The following is a 16,150-nucleotide window of genomic DNA, read 5'->3' on the forward strand; positions in this document are numbered from 1 at the left end:
TCTTACTAATTCTTACTTGACTCAATATGCATACAATAATATTTTACCAAATTTTTAGAACACAAAGGTTTAATAATGCTAATAGGCTCAAATTTTAGCAAAATTTAAAAATATACATATGTAAACAAACATTTAAAAAAAACTATATATAGACCACACATGGACCACAGAACCTTTTTTCTGGTACTTGTCCAAACACAGAGGCAGGATATGATCCCTTGTACTCAAAGAAGACAAATTCAACTTAAAGATTCATGGAAAACAGAAGAATTTTATATCGATATTTATTCTTATAGAAATATCAATGGATCCTAAAGTCCACAGCCCATCTGAGGCTTGTTTTTGCTTCTAATTTGAAATGGACACAACAGAATGGCATGAAGATATTAAAATACTTCATATTTTTCTACTAACATGTATCAAACACCAAAATAAGAGTTCCTGATTTCAGATACCATCTTACCTGATCCACTGAACTGACTGCTTCCCAGCGTTGTTGGTCTGGTTTTCCCACTATTAACAGGTGGAGAAAACATCTACAAAATAACCCAAATGTATCTGTTAGTCCTGAAATTCTTCTAGACTCCTTGCAAACAAAAGTCTGCCAAGAGCCATCAGTTACGTATTTTAGAAGGAAGTTAAGATAAAATGGAGATATACATTCAGACCCACAAAGGCAATTACACTCAGTGATATTATTTCCTAATACTACTTAGAAATATTGGTTATATTCTTTTCTCAAAACCCACTCATTTACATGAGAAAGTCTAAAATTATTAAGTTTAAATGACAAATTTATGTCCATCACCTTTACTTTCTAACAAAAATCTCACATTTACATTACCACATAGTCAGAATCATACCCAAAGAAACTACTACATACAGTAAAGATCCATTATAATCCAGTTTTATAAAGTAGGTGTTGGTCCTGCCTCCTAACAACAGTTAATAAAGGAATTCAGCCCATGAGAGATAAAGGCAGTAGGCTTTCTTCGGTTTAAGCTATTCTTGTCAATCATTTCCTATGGTAAAAACTTTAAAATACATATACCTTACTTATGTACACATATACATACATATACACATTCACACACATAAATTTACGAACTTAAAAGTGTTCAGCCAAAAAGACTGGAAATTCTAGCCTCTATCTTACTTTCTCATAACTGACATCTTTCAGATATCATAAATTCTATCACATCTCAGGGAGGGAAATAGAGTGCAGAAAAAATAATATTCTTTTTTCATTCAAAGTTCAAAATCCCTAATAATCATCAGGGTCAGAGGGTGACTCAACCAAAGCTCATGGTTACATTGTTCTCCTTTTAACTGGTTCAATCAAATGACCCCTCTGGCATTAAAGTTTTAAATCTGCAAGTCTAGACATTACATCAAAGTTCAGGTGTCCAACTTGGGGGAGCTGGACTCCAGCCCTGAGAACTACTGCTCAAAGCAGATGGAGTTCACGCTGCCTAGTCTCCACGTCGCTTCCCACACCACCACCACCCCCCGCCTTTTTTCCTTTCTTTCTTTCTTTCTTTCTTTCTTTCTTTCTTTCTTTCTTTCTTTTTCTTTCGTAAACCTCAGCAGAACCCCAAGATGCCGCGGAAAGCTCTCATACCGCACTGAAGTCCAGCAGGTCGCTCAGCTCCTTATCGGTCCCTATAGCGGCCATGCGCTGCTGCTGGGGATTCATCTTCGGTCACTTCTAGCAGGTCCTAAGGCAGAGGAAACAGGCTCAGAGAGACCACCACGGCCCAAAGTGTGTGAGGGGAAGAAGAGGGGCGTAGGGCAGGACCGAGAGCTCTGGGCTGATTTCCAGCACTCAACTCGTTCCCACCGCCGCGCGGGCAGGGGGCAGGAGAGCCCAGCACCGCGCCGGGTCGGTGAATCCACGCGTTCCTCCGTGCGGCCCGGGAGCGTGGCGGCGGCTCCCGCAACTCGCCGCCTCTCCTGCAAGTTTCCGAGCCCAGCCCTGCCCCCTCCCCGGTGCCCCCTCCCCGGCGCCCCCACCCCGCGCGGCCCGCCGGGTGCTCGGCGCTGCGCCCGGCCGGGCGGGGGTCTCGAGGGGCGGGGTGAGGGGCGACTAGGCGTCCAGTGAGCGGAGTGGCGACGAGGGGAGATGCGAAGTGACTCACTGGCTCGGCAACAATAGAACTGACAAGTTGCAGGGAACGCGCCGCTCGCAGGCCCGCGTCTGCCGCCGCCGCCGCCCGGACGTCCCCAGCGGGCCCCGGGGGTCGAAAAGCAACCCCCGCGCGTCCCAGGGACGTTTTTAAAAAGAAAATACAAACCCCGACAACTAATCTCGCTCTTACCCGGCGCCCTCCTCCCCTGGCTCGGCCTCCTCCCACTTTTGCTACCCTGCCCGCGGCCGGCCAGCCCCGGACCTGCCGAACAATGAGCCCGGCGCGGCGGCCGAAGCAGCCTGCTCTCCCGCGCGCCCCGGAGCTGGAGCCGAGTGCCGAACGGGGCGCGCAGGCCGAGCGCGCCGCCCGCGGGCCTGGCCGTCCGCGACTCTCGCCTCCGTCCCCACTCCGCTCCCCAAGTTGGAGGGAACCCCAGGCTCGCCTCTGTACAAAGGGGAGAGGAGTTGGGGCGCGGGCCGGGGGCGCCTCCGCTCCGGCAGGGACGTGGCGGCGCCCCTCAGCCCCTAGCCCCGCCACGGCGTACCCCTCCCGCTCGTCTCTCCGCAATTACCTGCCGCCCCGTCTCCGCATCCAACCACCCCGATTAAAGTTCACTTTGGCCGGGAGAGCGGGCTCGGGCTTCCCCTTGTACCTCCCGGCGGCTCGGCTCACTTTGCCCCGCGCGAGCTTTCGGATCCGGGCGGGGGAGGCGGCTCTCGGGCCTGGCCGCCCCTTCCTCCCGGGGCGGGCTGGCGGTCCCCCCGAATAGAACTTGTGGGTCTCCTCAGGCGGACATTTTTTTCGCTGAGGCGGCCTCAGCACCGCGCTCGGCTCGGCTCCGGATCCCTCCGCGCCGGGAAGAGCCCCGGGTTAACCCTTTCGTCCCCGGCTCGCTCCAGCCGCCTGCGCCGAGGAAGTGGGGCCAGCGGAGGGGGTGGGGAGGAGCCGGCGGGAACGGGGAGGGGCCGCCGCGCGGCCGGTGGACAAAGCCCGCGGTGGGGTGAGGCGGGACGGAGTGGGGGCCGCCGGAGAGGGGCGGGAGACGCGCGCAGGCACCCCGCGAAGCAGGGCCGGGCCGCCCGCGGAGGGCGCGTCGTCGGTGCCCCCGGGAGCAGGGCGACAGGCACCGCGGCGCCTCCTCTGGTTTGTCCCGCTTCTGCCTCGGGCGGCAGAGCGGCGCGGAGGAGACGCAGCTGCGGGCGCATCTGGATCCGTTGCCCAGGCCACCCAGCCCGAGGCCGCAGAGCCCTGGAGGCTCCTGCTCCCAAGCAAGCCGCGTTGGACGCCGGACGCCGCACTCGGCCTGGCCCGGTCGTTGCAGCCCTGGCGGCTGCGCAGCGCTCGGCGCGGAAAATTCGTGCGTGATGAAGGGAGACTGAGCCACTTCGGTCCGCGCTCGGAGTAGGTGCCGCTGGTCGAATTCGTTGCTGAGCAGAATGACAGAAAAGGGGCAAAAGCTCCCTCAAACCACACAAAGCAGCGTGGGCTTCAGGTACCCAAACACTCCACTACACAAGCCCTCAAGTCTACAATCACCTCTTCCCACGCGAATCCTGGTTAGGGGCCACCGAATTGGACAGCGGGGAAGAGTTCTTGGAAATGGATCAAGCCAGTGCCTTCATCTTGCAGAGATGGCCCAAGGAGGTTTGATCGCAAAGCCACTGTTTTGGCGCAAGTTCTGAACTTGGCCCGAAGAAGCCCCAAACAATAAAAAGAAGACAAAATAACTAGACCTCAATTCCTTTCAGTTTGGAAATGGAAGTAAGGTTTTTCTCCAATGGCAGCCAGTGTTTAACTCTTTTGGTTCAGTGAGTGCAGTAAGGGCCAGGCAGAACAAACACTGAAGAAAGAAGACACACCCAACGTTAACAAATTGAAGGAAGCGGCCAAAGGCTTGAGGGCAACGACGTGAAGAAGGAGTCATTGGAGCCCAGATTTGCATGGAAAGAAGGAGGTAGATTCAGCTGCAAATATGCAATTGCTATACTTTATTACAACCCAAGCTGTCCAGAGAGAGAAGGCATTTGTGGCTTGGGGCTAGGGGTTTCCATGACGTTGTCAACGGCCACGCTCCAGACCTTGTGCCAAATCCTGTGGTAGCTTCTTCGTTATCCACTCTCAGTTATCTAGCTTAACACCCCCTGTTCTTAGCCGTCATATCCCGGCCTTGACTGCATACTGGAGCATGTGGTTCCAATATAAGCAAATTAGCATAATTCCAACCTAAATAAAGCAGCATAATCCCATCCCTACCACGGTTACTAGTTTACTGGTTGGCAATGGGCATGACACAATTTGGGACAATGAGAGGAGCAATTTGCTGTGGACTTTTAGGGAAGTTTTTGTTTGTTTCATATTTCAAGAGAACTTCAGCGTCAACCTCCTCTTTTTGCATGTACTCCAAAAATCAGAGGGCATAACAACAAAAATTGAAGGTATATCACCAACATGTTGTATGAAAAAAAAAAAAAAATTTAAGGAGCCCCTGGACTGTGGGCAGCCATTTTCCAACCACAAGGTCTGGCTAGGTTAAAATAAAGCAGGCATGGAGAAAGCAAATTGATATGATCTTTGATGATGTTTTTGAGCTTTGCATCAAATGGCTTCTGAAACCAGGTCTATGATCATTGATGAAAACAACAGGATTAGAGTTTTCTGCTGTTTGTAATCTAGTGTGTTCTAAGTAATATAGGCCGGATGGCTATTTTTTCGTGGCAAAGACCTCAACATAAAATGGAACGTCTGTCTAGAACTTTTAAGGCCCCATTCCATGGGTAAGATTCTATCACTCAGGGGCAAAACTGAAGAGAAATACTGGGGAAAGGAGAATGTAATCCCATCTGAAGGATTTATGCTGTTTCAAAAAATAAACACAGAGAGCTAGTTTCTTCTTATCTTTCTCCTATAACTAATTGAGAGGAAGAAATAGCTACCTCCCCAAACCCTCAGTCATGGGGGCTCCCTTCCTCTTTTGAAGGACTGACTGGTGACGTTTTTTATACCTATTATAGATCATATTATTTTATACTTTATTTTCCATACTATATACTCCCTGGGCACTATGATTGCCATGCTTCTCTGTACCATGTACCTAACATGGCACTAAGTACATAGTAGACACTCAAAAAAGGGAGACTGGAATTAAATCTATCAATCATTTGACATTATAACCTGAATTTATTTTTAATACTGTTAGGTAGTCTTTGCATGTATCATTTTTAATGCCAGAATATTATTCCCACCAGTGGATTTCCTGTAATACTCCTGATAAATATGGAAGACAAAAAGAGTATAAAAACCACAGTTTTGTGTCACTTCTAACTAATTTCTGGGCCTTTGCTGACCCTGTTAGATAGAGCCAGAGGGCTTTAATGACTAGCTCAGGGAAAAACAACTAGTAATACAAATTCAATGATAATTGAAAGTACTATACTATATCTATAATATAAATTAACCAATATTCAAATATATTTAATGACTATTTATTACATGCAAGGCTGGTGCTGATGGCTGTGAGGAACAGAGAGTCTCAAACCCAACCTGCCTCAAGAAGGTTACAATCTGATATATTTTATTTCACTATTCACCTTAACCTGCCACTGGACAGACACAAGAATTCTGTCTACATAGTTTCAGTTCCCACTTTTTTAGAGCCCCCAATCTACACTCTAACACACACACACACACACACACACACACACACTCATACACACAATCTCACACACACACACACACACACACACCCAATTTTATAAGGGAGACCTGAGTTGCCCAGAGAAACCTTTAGTAGTCAAAAGGAATAGCAACTGAAGCAATGGGCTTTGCTTCCCTGGGAGACTGACTTGCACTTCGCCTCTTGTTTACAAGGAAATATTCTAGAAAGTTCATAGAAGGAGGAGGAAGAAGAGGTAAGAGAATAGAGCTAACTAAGTCAAGTAGCAAGTTGCTGTCTAGATGGAGTGAGTGGCCTCCTAGGGCTATCCATCTAGAACCAAGATTAATGGGTAATGGACTCCCTTGTAGCTCCGTTCTCCATAGGAGAGCAGCTAGTTCTTGCTTTCTTTTCCATAGCTATCCCCTTGGGACAAAAGGGAACAATTTTATGTTACAATTAACTTTGTAAGTATTACCTGCAGTTCATGGCATTTCCATCACTGGTTAACTAAAAGCCAAGATTTCCCACCCTACCAAAAGCCAGATTCTACTAGTCATCAAAGGTCCACTCTCTCTTCATTCTCACTCTAACAAGAATCCCTTGTGGGATTTCCTAATACAGATTTTGTCTTTTCTCTCTGTTCATAGGTAAAAAAGAGTTCTGTATCCCTTGCTAGTGTAATTTATTATTTAAGCCATTAAATGGCTTGTATTAATGCTATTTTCATACTTGAGACATCCCTTAATTGTCTATCTTCTATTCAATGTCTTTTTCCCCTTTAGGATTTTTTCTTTCATATTTAACAAAAGCATGCATTTATACCAAAATCAAGAAAAATTCAGAGTCAGAAAAGGAAAAAAGAAACCTGTCAAACACTCTAAAATATCAAACCTAAATAGCCATAGATTTTAATTTTTAAAAAGTCAGTATAGTAAACCAAGTAAAACAAATAATCTCTCTTTCATAGTCCTATGTTTGTACCTTGGCACAATGCCTAGTGCATAGTGGATGCTCAATAAATATGTATTGAAAAACGAATGGTTCTGTCCTTCTAGGTAGAGATGGTAACTTAACATGTGTTCTGAATTTTGCTCCTTCCTAATATCACACTAAGAAATCAGTACAGGGATTTAAAAAATATTTTCATTTTAGAAATTTTCAAACCTATTTTATAAAAATTTTTTTTTCAACGTTTATTTATTTTTGGGACAGAGAGAGACAGAGCATGAACGGGGGAGGGGCAGAGAGAGAGGGAGACACAGAATTGGAAACAGGCTCCAGGCTCTGAGCCATCAGCCCAGAGCCTGACGCGGGGCTCGAACTCACGGACCGCGAGATCGTGACCTGGCTGAAGTCGGACGCTTAACCGACTGCGCCACCCAGGCGCCCCTAAACCTATTTTAAAAAAAGGTAAGCAGGGTAGTATTAACAACCTCCATATACTTATTTAATCACCCATTTTTAATAATTATGGAATCTTCATCTATCTCTCCTCCCACTTTTCCTCCCCTATGTTAACATAAATCCAGTACATCATGTCATGTCAGATTAACATCATGAGAAGCCAAAAAGAAACAATGGCAACAAAATTTGAGAAGCCTTTTAGCTGGAAAAGCAGAAGAGTGATAAAAGATGTAGTAGACTATCAAAACTGAATCTTAAGGGGGCAATGAGGTAAATCAATAATCAAACCTATATACACTGAAGTGTTACCAAAAGACTCATAACCAACCAGTTCCAGGCTCCTCTTGAAGTGAAGTGAGGAAAGAGGGTAATACTATAAGGAGGATTGGTTGCCAATCTGTTTAAGAGGCAATCAGATCCCCAGAATCCTTTCCCAATTCCATGCAATCAGGCAAATAAATGCTTCTCTTCTACCGAAACAAAATACTGCAAACTTATTCTCTGCAGATGATGAAGCTGGAGGTCTTTCAGGGGCAAGGGGATTAAGTGAACATTTGTGTATTGGATGCTGAGGCCTCCAGATATCTTTACCAACTTGGCTCCCAGATTCAGGGCAGCCAGGCTTTCAACTTTCAAGGAAGAGATTAGAGGATCCTTCTCTATGGAATCTGATCAACCCAAAAGGAAAGACCTGAAGATACTGATGTGGGAAGTTCCCCAATGATAAGCCCAAACAAATTAAGGTAAGTTTACAACTGACAAATCCCCACCCATACTCAGAATTTCCTGTCAGCAGTTTGTTGCCCTGTTCTTAAATATGAGTGGACAACCAAGGATTATCAGACACTTGAGGGAAGTCACTATCATGTGAGACACTTAGACATTTACTATCATGTGAGGCAGTTAGACGTTTAGAATTGAAAACAGGAGAGCATAAACTTAATAATGGAATTGGAACAAAAAGTTGAGAAAATTTCCTAGTAAGCAGAACCAAAAAGAAAGGACTGGTTCTGGAAATTCAAAATCCAAATAATAAAGGCTCCAAAAAGAGAGAGGGCATTCCGGTGTGGGGGGTGGGGGGTGGGGTGGGGATATGGGTATCATCATCTATGAAACAATCTAAGAAAAATTTGCAGAACTGAAGTACATGAGTTACCAAATTAAATGAGTTCACCAAGAGCCTACCACAATGGATAAAAATAGATCTATACCAAAGCCTGAGATCAGGAAATTTGAGCACACAGCAGACAAAGAGAAGACCTTCAAGCTTTCAGAGAGGATATAAAACAGGACAAACACCAAAGACTAACACTCAAAATGGCAGTGTCCACTGTTCAACAATAATACTAGAAGCTAGAAGGCAATGGAACAAGACCTTCAAATACTCCAAAGGAAAAAAAATTGCTAAATGAATTAATTATTTGGAAGTATCTTTTCTTGTAAAAGATTTTTTATCTTTAAGTAATCCCTACACCTAACATGGGGCTCAAACTTACAACCCTGAGATCAAGAATTGCATGCTCCACCAACTGAGTCAGCCAGGCGCCCCCTGGGACTGTCTTAAAAATAACTTTATGTATCATTTTTAAACCAAGTATTGCTTTTCTCTAGTTTGGGTCAATGTGAGTTAGGGAAAAAACATATGCCTAACGAGGTCCATAGAACACACAGTGGCATCACCTGCAAATACACATATGGTGTTTGCTATTTGCTCAGCATCTCTAAAGCATTTTGAAAATACTAGTGTCCTCTGAACTTTGACAAACAGAGAATCTTCTTATTTAATTGTTGTATTCTCTTTTGAATATAGTGAAATTCAATACACATATCTTTTACAGTCAGATCTCATTTGTTCACTGCAATGAGGGAAGCATCCCAAACAGCAAATACCTTTTCTGGAATGTATCTTTGCCATGTATTTGAAGAGGCAGGTGTCTAGAAACTAGACCAAATAATAGAACTATCTCGGAAAAGCTAACAAACAACAGATTACTTATTCTGTTCTATCCACTTAACCTGTCTTTGTTTGGAATAAAAGTTTGAAAACTTGATATGTACTACCAACAGGTACTGAAGACATCCCACTAGAATGTAAGCTCTGTGGGGCAGAATTTTTTTTTCTGTTTTGTTCATTAGTGTATTTCAAGTATCCAGAAGACACTGCCAGGTACATAGCATGTGCTTAATAAATATTTGTTGGGTTTATAAAAAACTGAAAGAGTAAATTAATGACAGAGCTGAATTTCCAAGTAAATGGAAAATGAAAAATAAATTTGCATCCATATTTTCTTACCACTATGACAATAAAACTTGCACAAGAATGGAGGTGGACATTTGTCACAGCCATGAATGTCCACCATCTTTTAAACAGCCTTTCTATATTGAAGAACATTTCAATAATATGACTTTTGTATCCCTAACACGTAAAAGTCAGAAGCAAAAATTCCCAAGACCCTTCTGCAGCCAGGATATAGACTTGTGACCCAGGCACCTGCTGGAAATTTTGGTTCACCCATTTTGTCATTTGGATGTTGGTCTTTCCTAATTGATTTGTGCAGCTCTTAACACAATGTCAGACCTACCCATCCTTCTGTGATACTAGTTGCAGATATTTTCACTTGTAATTTGTCTTTATTTTTATATGCAAATTTTAAAAAATGTTTTATGTAGTCCGAAGTATTCATCCTATATGGGCGTTTGAGTTGTATGTCATAGTTAGGAAGGTCTATTTCCCTTTGATATTGTAAAAACAAATAAAATTTACTCATAATTTCTTCTATCACTAGTAGTTTGACTTTTTTGTGTGTTTAAGTCTTCAACCTACCTGGAATTTATTTTGGTGTGAGGAGTGTGGTAGGGGTTCAGCTTCTTTTGTCCAGTTTGCTATACAATTGTCCCCAATCACTTATTGAATGCAATGCTCTGAATTGATATCTATACTAAATTACTTAATCCTCTTATTCAACTCACTGTGTTAAAGAACTAGTGCTCAATAATCAAGAAAGAAAAGTAGGAGATGAAAGAAAATGAGGATAATCAGGAGAAATATAAGTTTAGAGGTTAAGATTTTATGAGATTCTTGTTACTATCAGTGACAACCTCATTTTTCATCACCTGAGAGACAACCTGGTGTTTGGAGCTGATAACACTCTCAATAACTATTTTAAGAAGAGTCATCCCTTCCCTATTATGATCATATACCAGCCCTCTAGTACTTAGGTTTTTAGTATGTAGAAGTTTTACTTTATTGGAGCAAGGAGTCACTTATGACATGTGATGTAACATAGTAAGGGTTCTCTGCTCTTTGTTTTTTATGTAGTTATCTCTTTTGCAAATAAGAAATCATTAATCTGTGACTGTAGCCTGAACATCTGTCTAAATATGTAAGATAACCTCCATTATGCCATTATGAGCACATGTGTATTAGGAGCTACCTATCTTAAAAAGACACTCAGTATAGGAACCCTCCAGAAAGGAAGACATTGGCCTTAAGTATATAAACATGTAGAGCCAGGCCTGAGATCTTCATGGGAGCAAGAAAATTCTTTTTTGGCTTCCTCAACGCCTCTTGTGACCTCAGCTCTCTTACTTTTGAGAATAATCAGATAGATATCACTTAGAAGAGTGTTTCTCAAAGCATGGTCCTTGGAGGCACAGGCTGGCTCAGTCCACAGAACATCTGACTCTTGATCTCAGGATGGTAAGTTTGAGCCCTGTGTTGGATGTAAAGATTACTTTTAAAAAGAGAGAGAGAGAGCGGGGGGAGGGGAGGAGGAAGTTTTAAAAAACAATAACAAAGTGGGGTCCCTGGACCAGTAGCATCAGTTTCACCCGGCAGCTAATTCAAAATAAAAATTCTTGGGCTCCATCCTTAGAAACTCTGTGGATGAGGCTAGCAAACTATTTTTAACAAGTCATCTCTGTGACTCTGGTACACACTAAAGTTGGAGAAATGGTGCTTTAGAATGTTGGTTCTATGAGGTCTTTGATGCCTCAGGATAATAAAGGTGAACATGAAATGGATTGCCAGATTGTATTTATTTTGAATAGATAAAGACCACTGGAGAAATGTACTTAGCAAGGTAGAGCAGTGCTAAAAGGAATCAAGTGTATACTACTTAACTGTTGTAAAATGGCTGCTAAAAGTAAGTGTTACTGCTGGGGAAAAGTCCAGAAAGAGGTGACACCAAGTTCAGCTTTTACCACATGTCAGACCTTATAAATCTTTTCTTATAAGTCATTGGTATCTTCAGCAAATTCAGTCTAATATGATAAATTTACTGTTTATTTTAGCATTTATGAAAAATCAGGAGACTACATAGTCAAAATTCTCAAGTTCTTAGGTGCACATGCCTGGTTTCTCTCAACTAGGGATGCTTCAGGGGTAAAGGCTATCTTTCCCTTTTCTTATTAATACCTGTAGCTTCTCTCTAACCCCAGTAATCCCTCAGTAATTGTTTATTAATTAAATGAGAAATTATATTTTCAGTGAAAGTTGCCTTGTCTTGAGTTCATTCCCCCGGGTGATTTGATAAGATGAATTGATTGACTTGGATTGGATGATTTAGATTGCACTCAATTATCTGCACTTTCATTTGAAAGGAGTTAGGGAACAATTGTTCTCATATGCTGCAGAAATATTTTGTTTTAGGACCATCTGTTGAATTTCTAATTTCACTGCACCAGCATTTTTATGCAATTAAACATTAAATTTTGGTGATTGGCACATTCTTCTCTAAATCCAAAATATCTTACTATAATTTTTCCTGTTTCATTTGCATTATAAGCCTACAGGATTTTTTTTTATTGTTTCTAATCTTTAAACATATCACCTTAAGCTTTCAAACTATATTCAGTAGCATGATAAAAGGATGCCATTGAATATTTAAACATCTTTTACTTCAGGAATTGGGAATGAAACCTGAGAAAAATACTAAATGAGACTGGCTTGTTATTCCCCAAGTCTTTGGCTACTCTTTTCCACTCTATTTCTAATGGTCTGATAGTGTTATATCTTGATTTTACTTTATTTTTAATAAGCTATGTTTGATAGGATTAAAACTGGCAAAGATATAAGTATTCTTTATTTATTTGGAGGTTGCATTTAGTCTTTAGATATGACCTGAGCTAGGATTAAAGAAAGTGAAAATGAAAGCATTAATAATCATCTAGAATACACTTCCATTTCCTTCAGTAACATTTTTATTTGAACAAGTGGGTTAGTATGTAATTTCTCTTTTAACCCAATAATGCATTTTTCTTAGAAATGCAGCTTCATTACATTCATATGTTGAATCAAAAGTGCTCTGATTTGTTTTATGATTAGCTCTGTAAGAACAGAAGCACTAATCTATAAGAAAAAACTCTCTAACTTGGTTCTCCCAAAGTGCTCCTGTATTGACTTGTGTGACTGCCAGTCACACTTGAATGGAGCTCACAATGCTAATGAGATCAAAATCATAGGCCTGTCCCCCAAAGGATCCGTTAACTTCTCTCAGAGAAGCAGGAGTCTCTTCACTACAGATCAGTCTTCTATTCCTGACCATCTCAAAAAGTATTAGTCCCAGGGCAGAGCAAAGACTGCAATTGGCTCAATAACATCATCCGCGTGGTTTTTTTGTTTGTTTGTTTGTTTTGTTTTCCTCTGTCTGTAGAACTGAATTGATTTGGAGATAGGTGCACATAGGGGATTTAAAGAAAAGAACCATTGGAAACATTAGGGTGATTGGGTAATGGGTAAGAAAGTGGGGGCAGAGAAGGACATATATTCAACTGGAAATTTAATTCTCTGCATGTATATTGCAAACTTGAAATTGAGATCATATTCTAAACACAGTTTTAAAATCTAATTATTTCATAGACACTTTCAAATACATACAAAAGGAGAAAGAATAGGATAATCAGTGCCCTTGAACCTATCATACAGCTTCAACAACTATTCAAGGATCCCTAGCTCCAGGTTAATTTGAAGCAAACATCAAATGGTTTATTGACAAATAGTTCAGGATGCTTATATATATATATATATATATATATATATATAGCCTCTTTAAACTATAATGACAATATCATCATCCCATCACTAGTGTTTATAAAAATGCTTTAATATCATAAAATATTCAGAAAGTAACTGAATGTAGATGGATACTGTGAATAATGCTGCAATGAACGTGGAAATGCAAGTATCTCTTAGAGAGAGTGATTTCAAATTAAATTTCCCCCAATTGTCCCACAGATTTTTTTTTTAATCATACAGTTGACACTTGAACAATGTTGAGGTTAGGGGCACTAACTTCTACACAGTTGAAAAAAATCCACCTATTACTCTTGACTCCCCCAAAACTTAACTATTAGTAGCCTACTGTTGTCTTACTGATAACATAAACAGCCAATTGACACATATTTTGTACATTGTAAGTATTGTACAGTGTATATGTACAATAAAACAAGCTAAAGAAAACATGTTATTAAGAAAATCATAAAATGAAATACATTTACAGTAGTTATCAAAAAATTTTCACATGTAAGTGGACCCCCGCAGTTCAAATCTATGTAGTTCAAGGGTCAACTGTATTTGGTCTGTTTAAGTTGAGATTCAAGGGCACCTGGATGGCTCAGTTGGGTGACTTGTCTGACTTTGGCTCAGGTCATGATCTTGCAGGTTTGTGAGTTCAAGCCCTGCATTGAGCTTGCTGCTGTTAGCTCAGAGCCTGCTTTGGACCATCTGTCCCCCCTCCCTGCCCCTCTCCACTCACACTCTCTCTCTTTCAAAAATAAAAATAAATAAATATCCAAATGAAGTCACACAGTGAATTGTTTAATATGTGTTAAATCTGTTAATCTATGACTTCCTCCTCCTTCTCTTTCAATTGATTTATTAAAACAAAACTATATGCTTTGTCCTGTAAGATTTTCCATAGCCTGGATTTTCTAATTTTAATCATGTCATTTAATATGTTCCTTTATCACCTGTATTTTCTATAAAGTATAGATATATAGGCTTGATTGAATTCTAGTTTTATTTTTTGGTAAGAATAATTTATATGCGATGTTATATACAGGAGGTAAGTAGTATCTGCTTGTCTCTCTTTTTGTGAAGTTAGCCATCATTGATGGTCACTTCCTAGTTACATTATTTCATTAGGGATTACAATATGATGTTATTTTATCATTTCTGCATCAATTATTAGCTGGAACACTGTAAAGAGAAACTTCCTCTTACCACTATTAGGTTACCATGAGATACAATATGTATATGAGAAGTGAGATAGATGCTTGACTCATTCTCTTTATTTACCAGTTTTCAAAATAATATTTCAGTTTCTTTGCATTTTCCAAGATACCAACAGTTTTTTGTTTAAGAGTATCAATTTGAGCTAATAGGTCAAAACATGTAATATGCTTTGATCCATTCCATTACAGTTATCCTAATTCATGCTCAAATTATCTCTTCTTTGACCAATGAGAGCATCTTCAAGTTAGCTCCTGAATCCCTTTTGATGTGACCCAGAAGTCTGTGACACCTTCTGGTATGACAAGTGTTCCAGGATTATCTCATGATTTCCTGCTTTAGTTCTAGAATCAGCCATTTCTCCAAATATCCCTGAAAAAGATGATTTGTAATGCTGCATCTTACGCATCTACCATTATTTATTTAACCAGTCCACTGTTGGGGAGGAAGAGACTTTAGATAGTTTCTAGCTATTCTGTATTAAAAATTAAGTCCTTGGCTCTTTTATAGAAATAGCATGTATTAGTTAGTGATGGTGTACTTACAAATGTTTTTTTCTCTTACTTAATGTTTAAAGAAAGGCTAGTCAATAGGCCCACTTATGGCCGAGCCTATAAACCAGGGTACATTATTCACCTATTGTAGACATTTGACTCTACGGTGAAGCTTGCAAACAATTAATTAAAAGGTGGCAGCAAATATAATATAAAACCTCTTGTGGGGGACTCTATATATTTTAGTCTCTAATACTCATCAGCCCCTAAGGAGATCCCGCTTCTTGCAACTGCAATCCCTCTCACAGTCCCTGGACATTTCATCACCAGCCAAGAGGATAAGATAAAGCTTAGTGAGAGTAGGATAAATGAAAGATTTTTCTTGATAAACTGTATTGGTGGTTCACTGATAACTATGCAAAAGGTTATAAAAGTAAAGTCACCATATCCCAATCACCCCAAAATCTGTTTGGCTGATTGGAAATATTTGGACTGTCTAAAATGTTAAAGTGAAGTAAACCATCTTCCAAATAAATGCAGTTGATATACATTTTTGAATACTAAAAGTTTTCTCTAATTTTTGAATGTGGTGTTTCTTATTTTACTTGATATATGATACAATCTGCCTTTTTCCCAGACAGAATATTTGAAAGCTCTTTTTCTAAAACTCCTGCGCATAGGCAGCAACCCTTTTCGTTAGGAAGAAAATGAAATTATTATAGCAGTTTTCAGAGGGAATCGCCAATAGTGATGTCATCAATTTCCTTTATGTATTCTGTTCATGTAGCCAGGTTCTGTGGGATAAAGGTGCTATTGGGCAAAACTCATTAAATAAAGTTAGTTGCAGTTCATAGGTGTATTAAAAAGCTTATCCTACAGAACAGTTAATATTCATGGTTAGCAGAGCACTCACCCTTCATATTATAGATCTCAAACATTAAATGCTTATAAGCAGAACTCAATTTGGGTTTGAAACTGTATAGAATTTCCAAGTTTTGATTTCAGTATACTTAGATCCTGCCAAAATAGAAAACTGGTGTAAATACTTTCCTGTAGGCAGTTACATTAATGTCCTTTCTTTTTGTTAATTTCTATTCATTCTGGTGAGCGCAATTTGTGATGATTATGATTGCCAAATAAAATACTAGATACCTAGTTAAATTTGAATTTCAGATATATAAGAAATAATTTTTGGTATTAGTATGTCCCAAATATTTCATGGAACGTCTTCTAAAAA

The 16,150-nt window shown here is 40.7% G+C and overlaps 1 protein-coding gene across 8 annotated transcripts in view; it reads right to left on the bottom strand.

Annotated features, from left to right (window-relative positions):
- The window catches only part of TCF12 (transcription factor 12), a 382,275-nt gene extending 379,300 nt beyond the window's left edge, over positions 1–2,975 (bottom strand). For 4 of the 8 annotated variants that reach the window (XR_007152836.1, XM_047861848.1, XM_047861846.1 and 1 more), the window contains exons 1-3: positions 2,701–2,975; positions 1,622–1,718; positions 464–536 (exon numbers count right to left, since the gene is read on the bottom strand). Coding sequence is in view for 6 of the 8 variants with exons in the window: in XM_047861848.1 (XP_047717804.1) it covers positions 464–536; positions 1,622–1,696 (148 nt within the window). In the remaining 2 variants the exon portion in view is untranslated. Of the gene's footprint in view, positions 1–463; positions 537–1,621; positions 1,719–1,830; positions 1,960–2,700 lie in introns of those variants that run through there. The other 4 variants (XM_047861844.1, XM_047861847.1, XM_047861845.1 and 1 more) reach the window with 4 other exon arrangements.
- Between the last annotated feature and the right edge of the window lie 13,175 nt (positions 2,976–16,150).

This window comes from Prionailurus viverrinus, chromosome B3 (assembly GCF_022837055.1).
Source record: "Prionailurus viverrinus isolate Anna chromosome B3, UM_Priviv_1.0, whole genome shotgun sequence".
Classification (NCBI taxonomy): domain Eukaryota; kingdom Metazoa; phylum Chordata; class Mammalia; order Carnivora; family Felidae; genus Prionailurus; species Prionailurus viverrinus.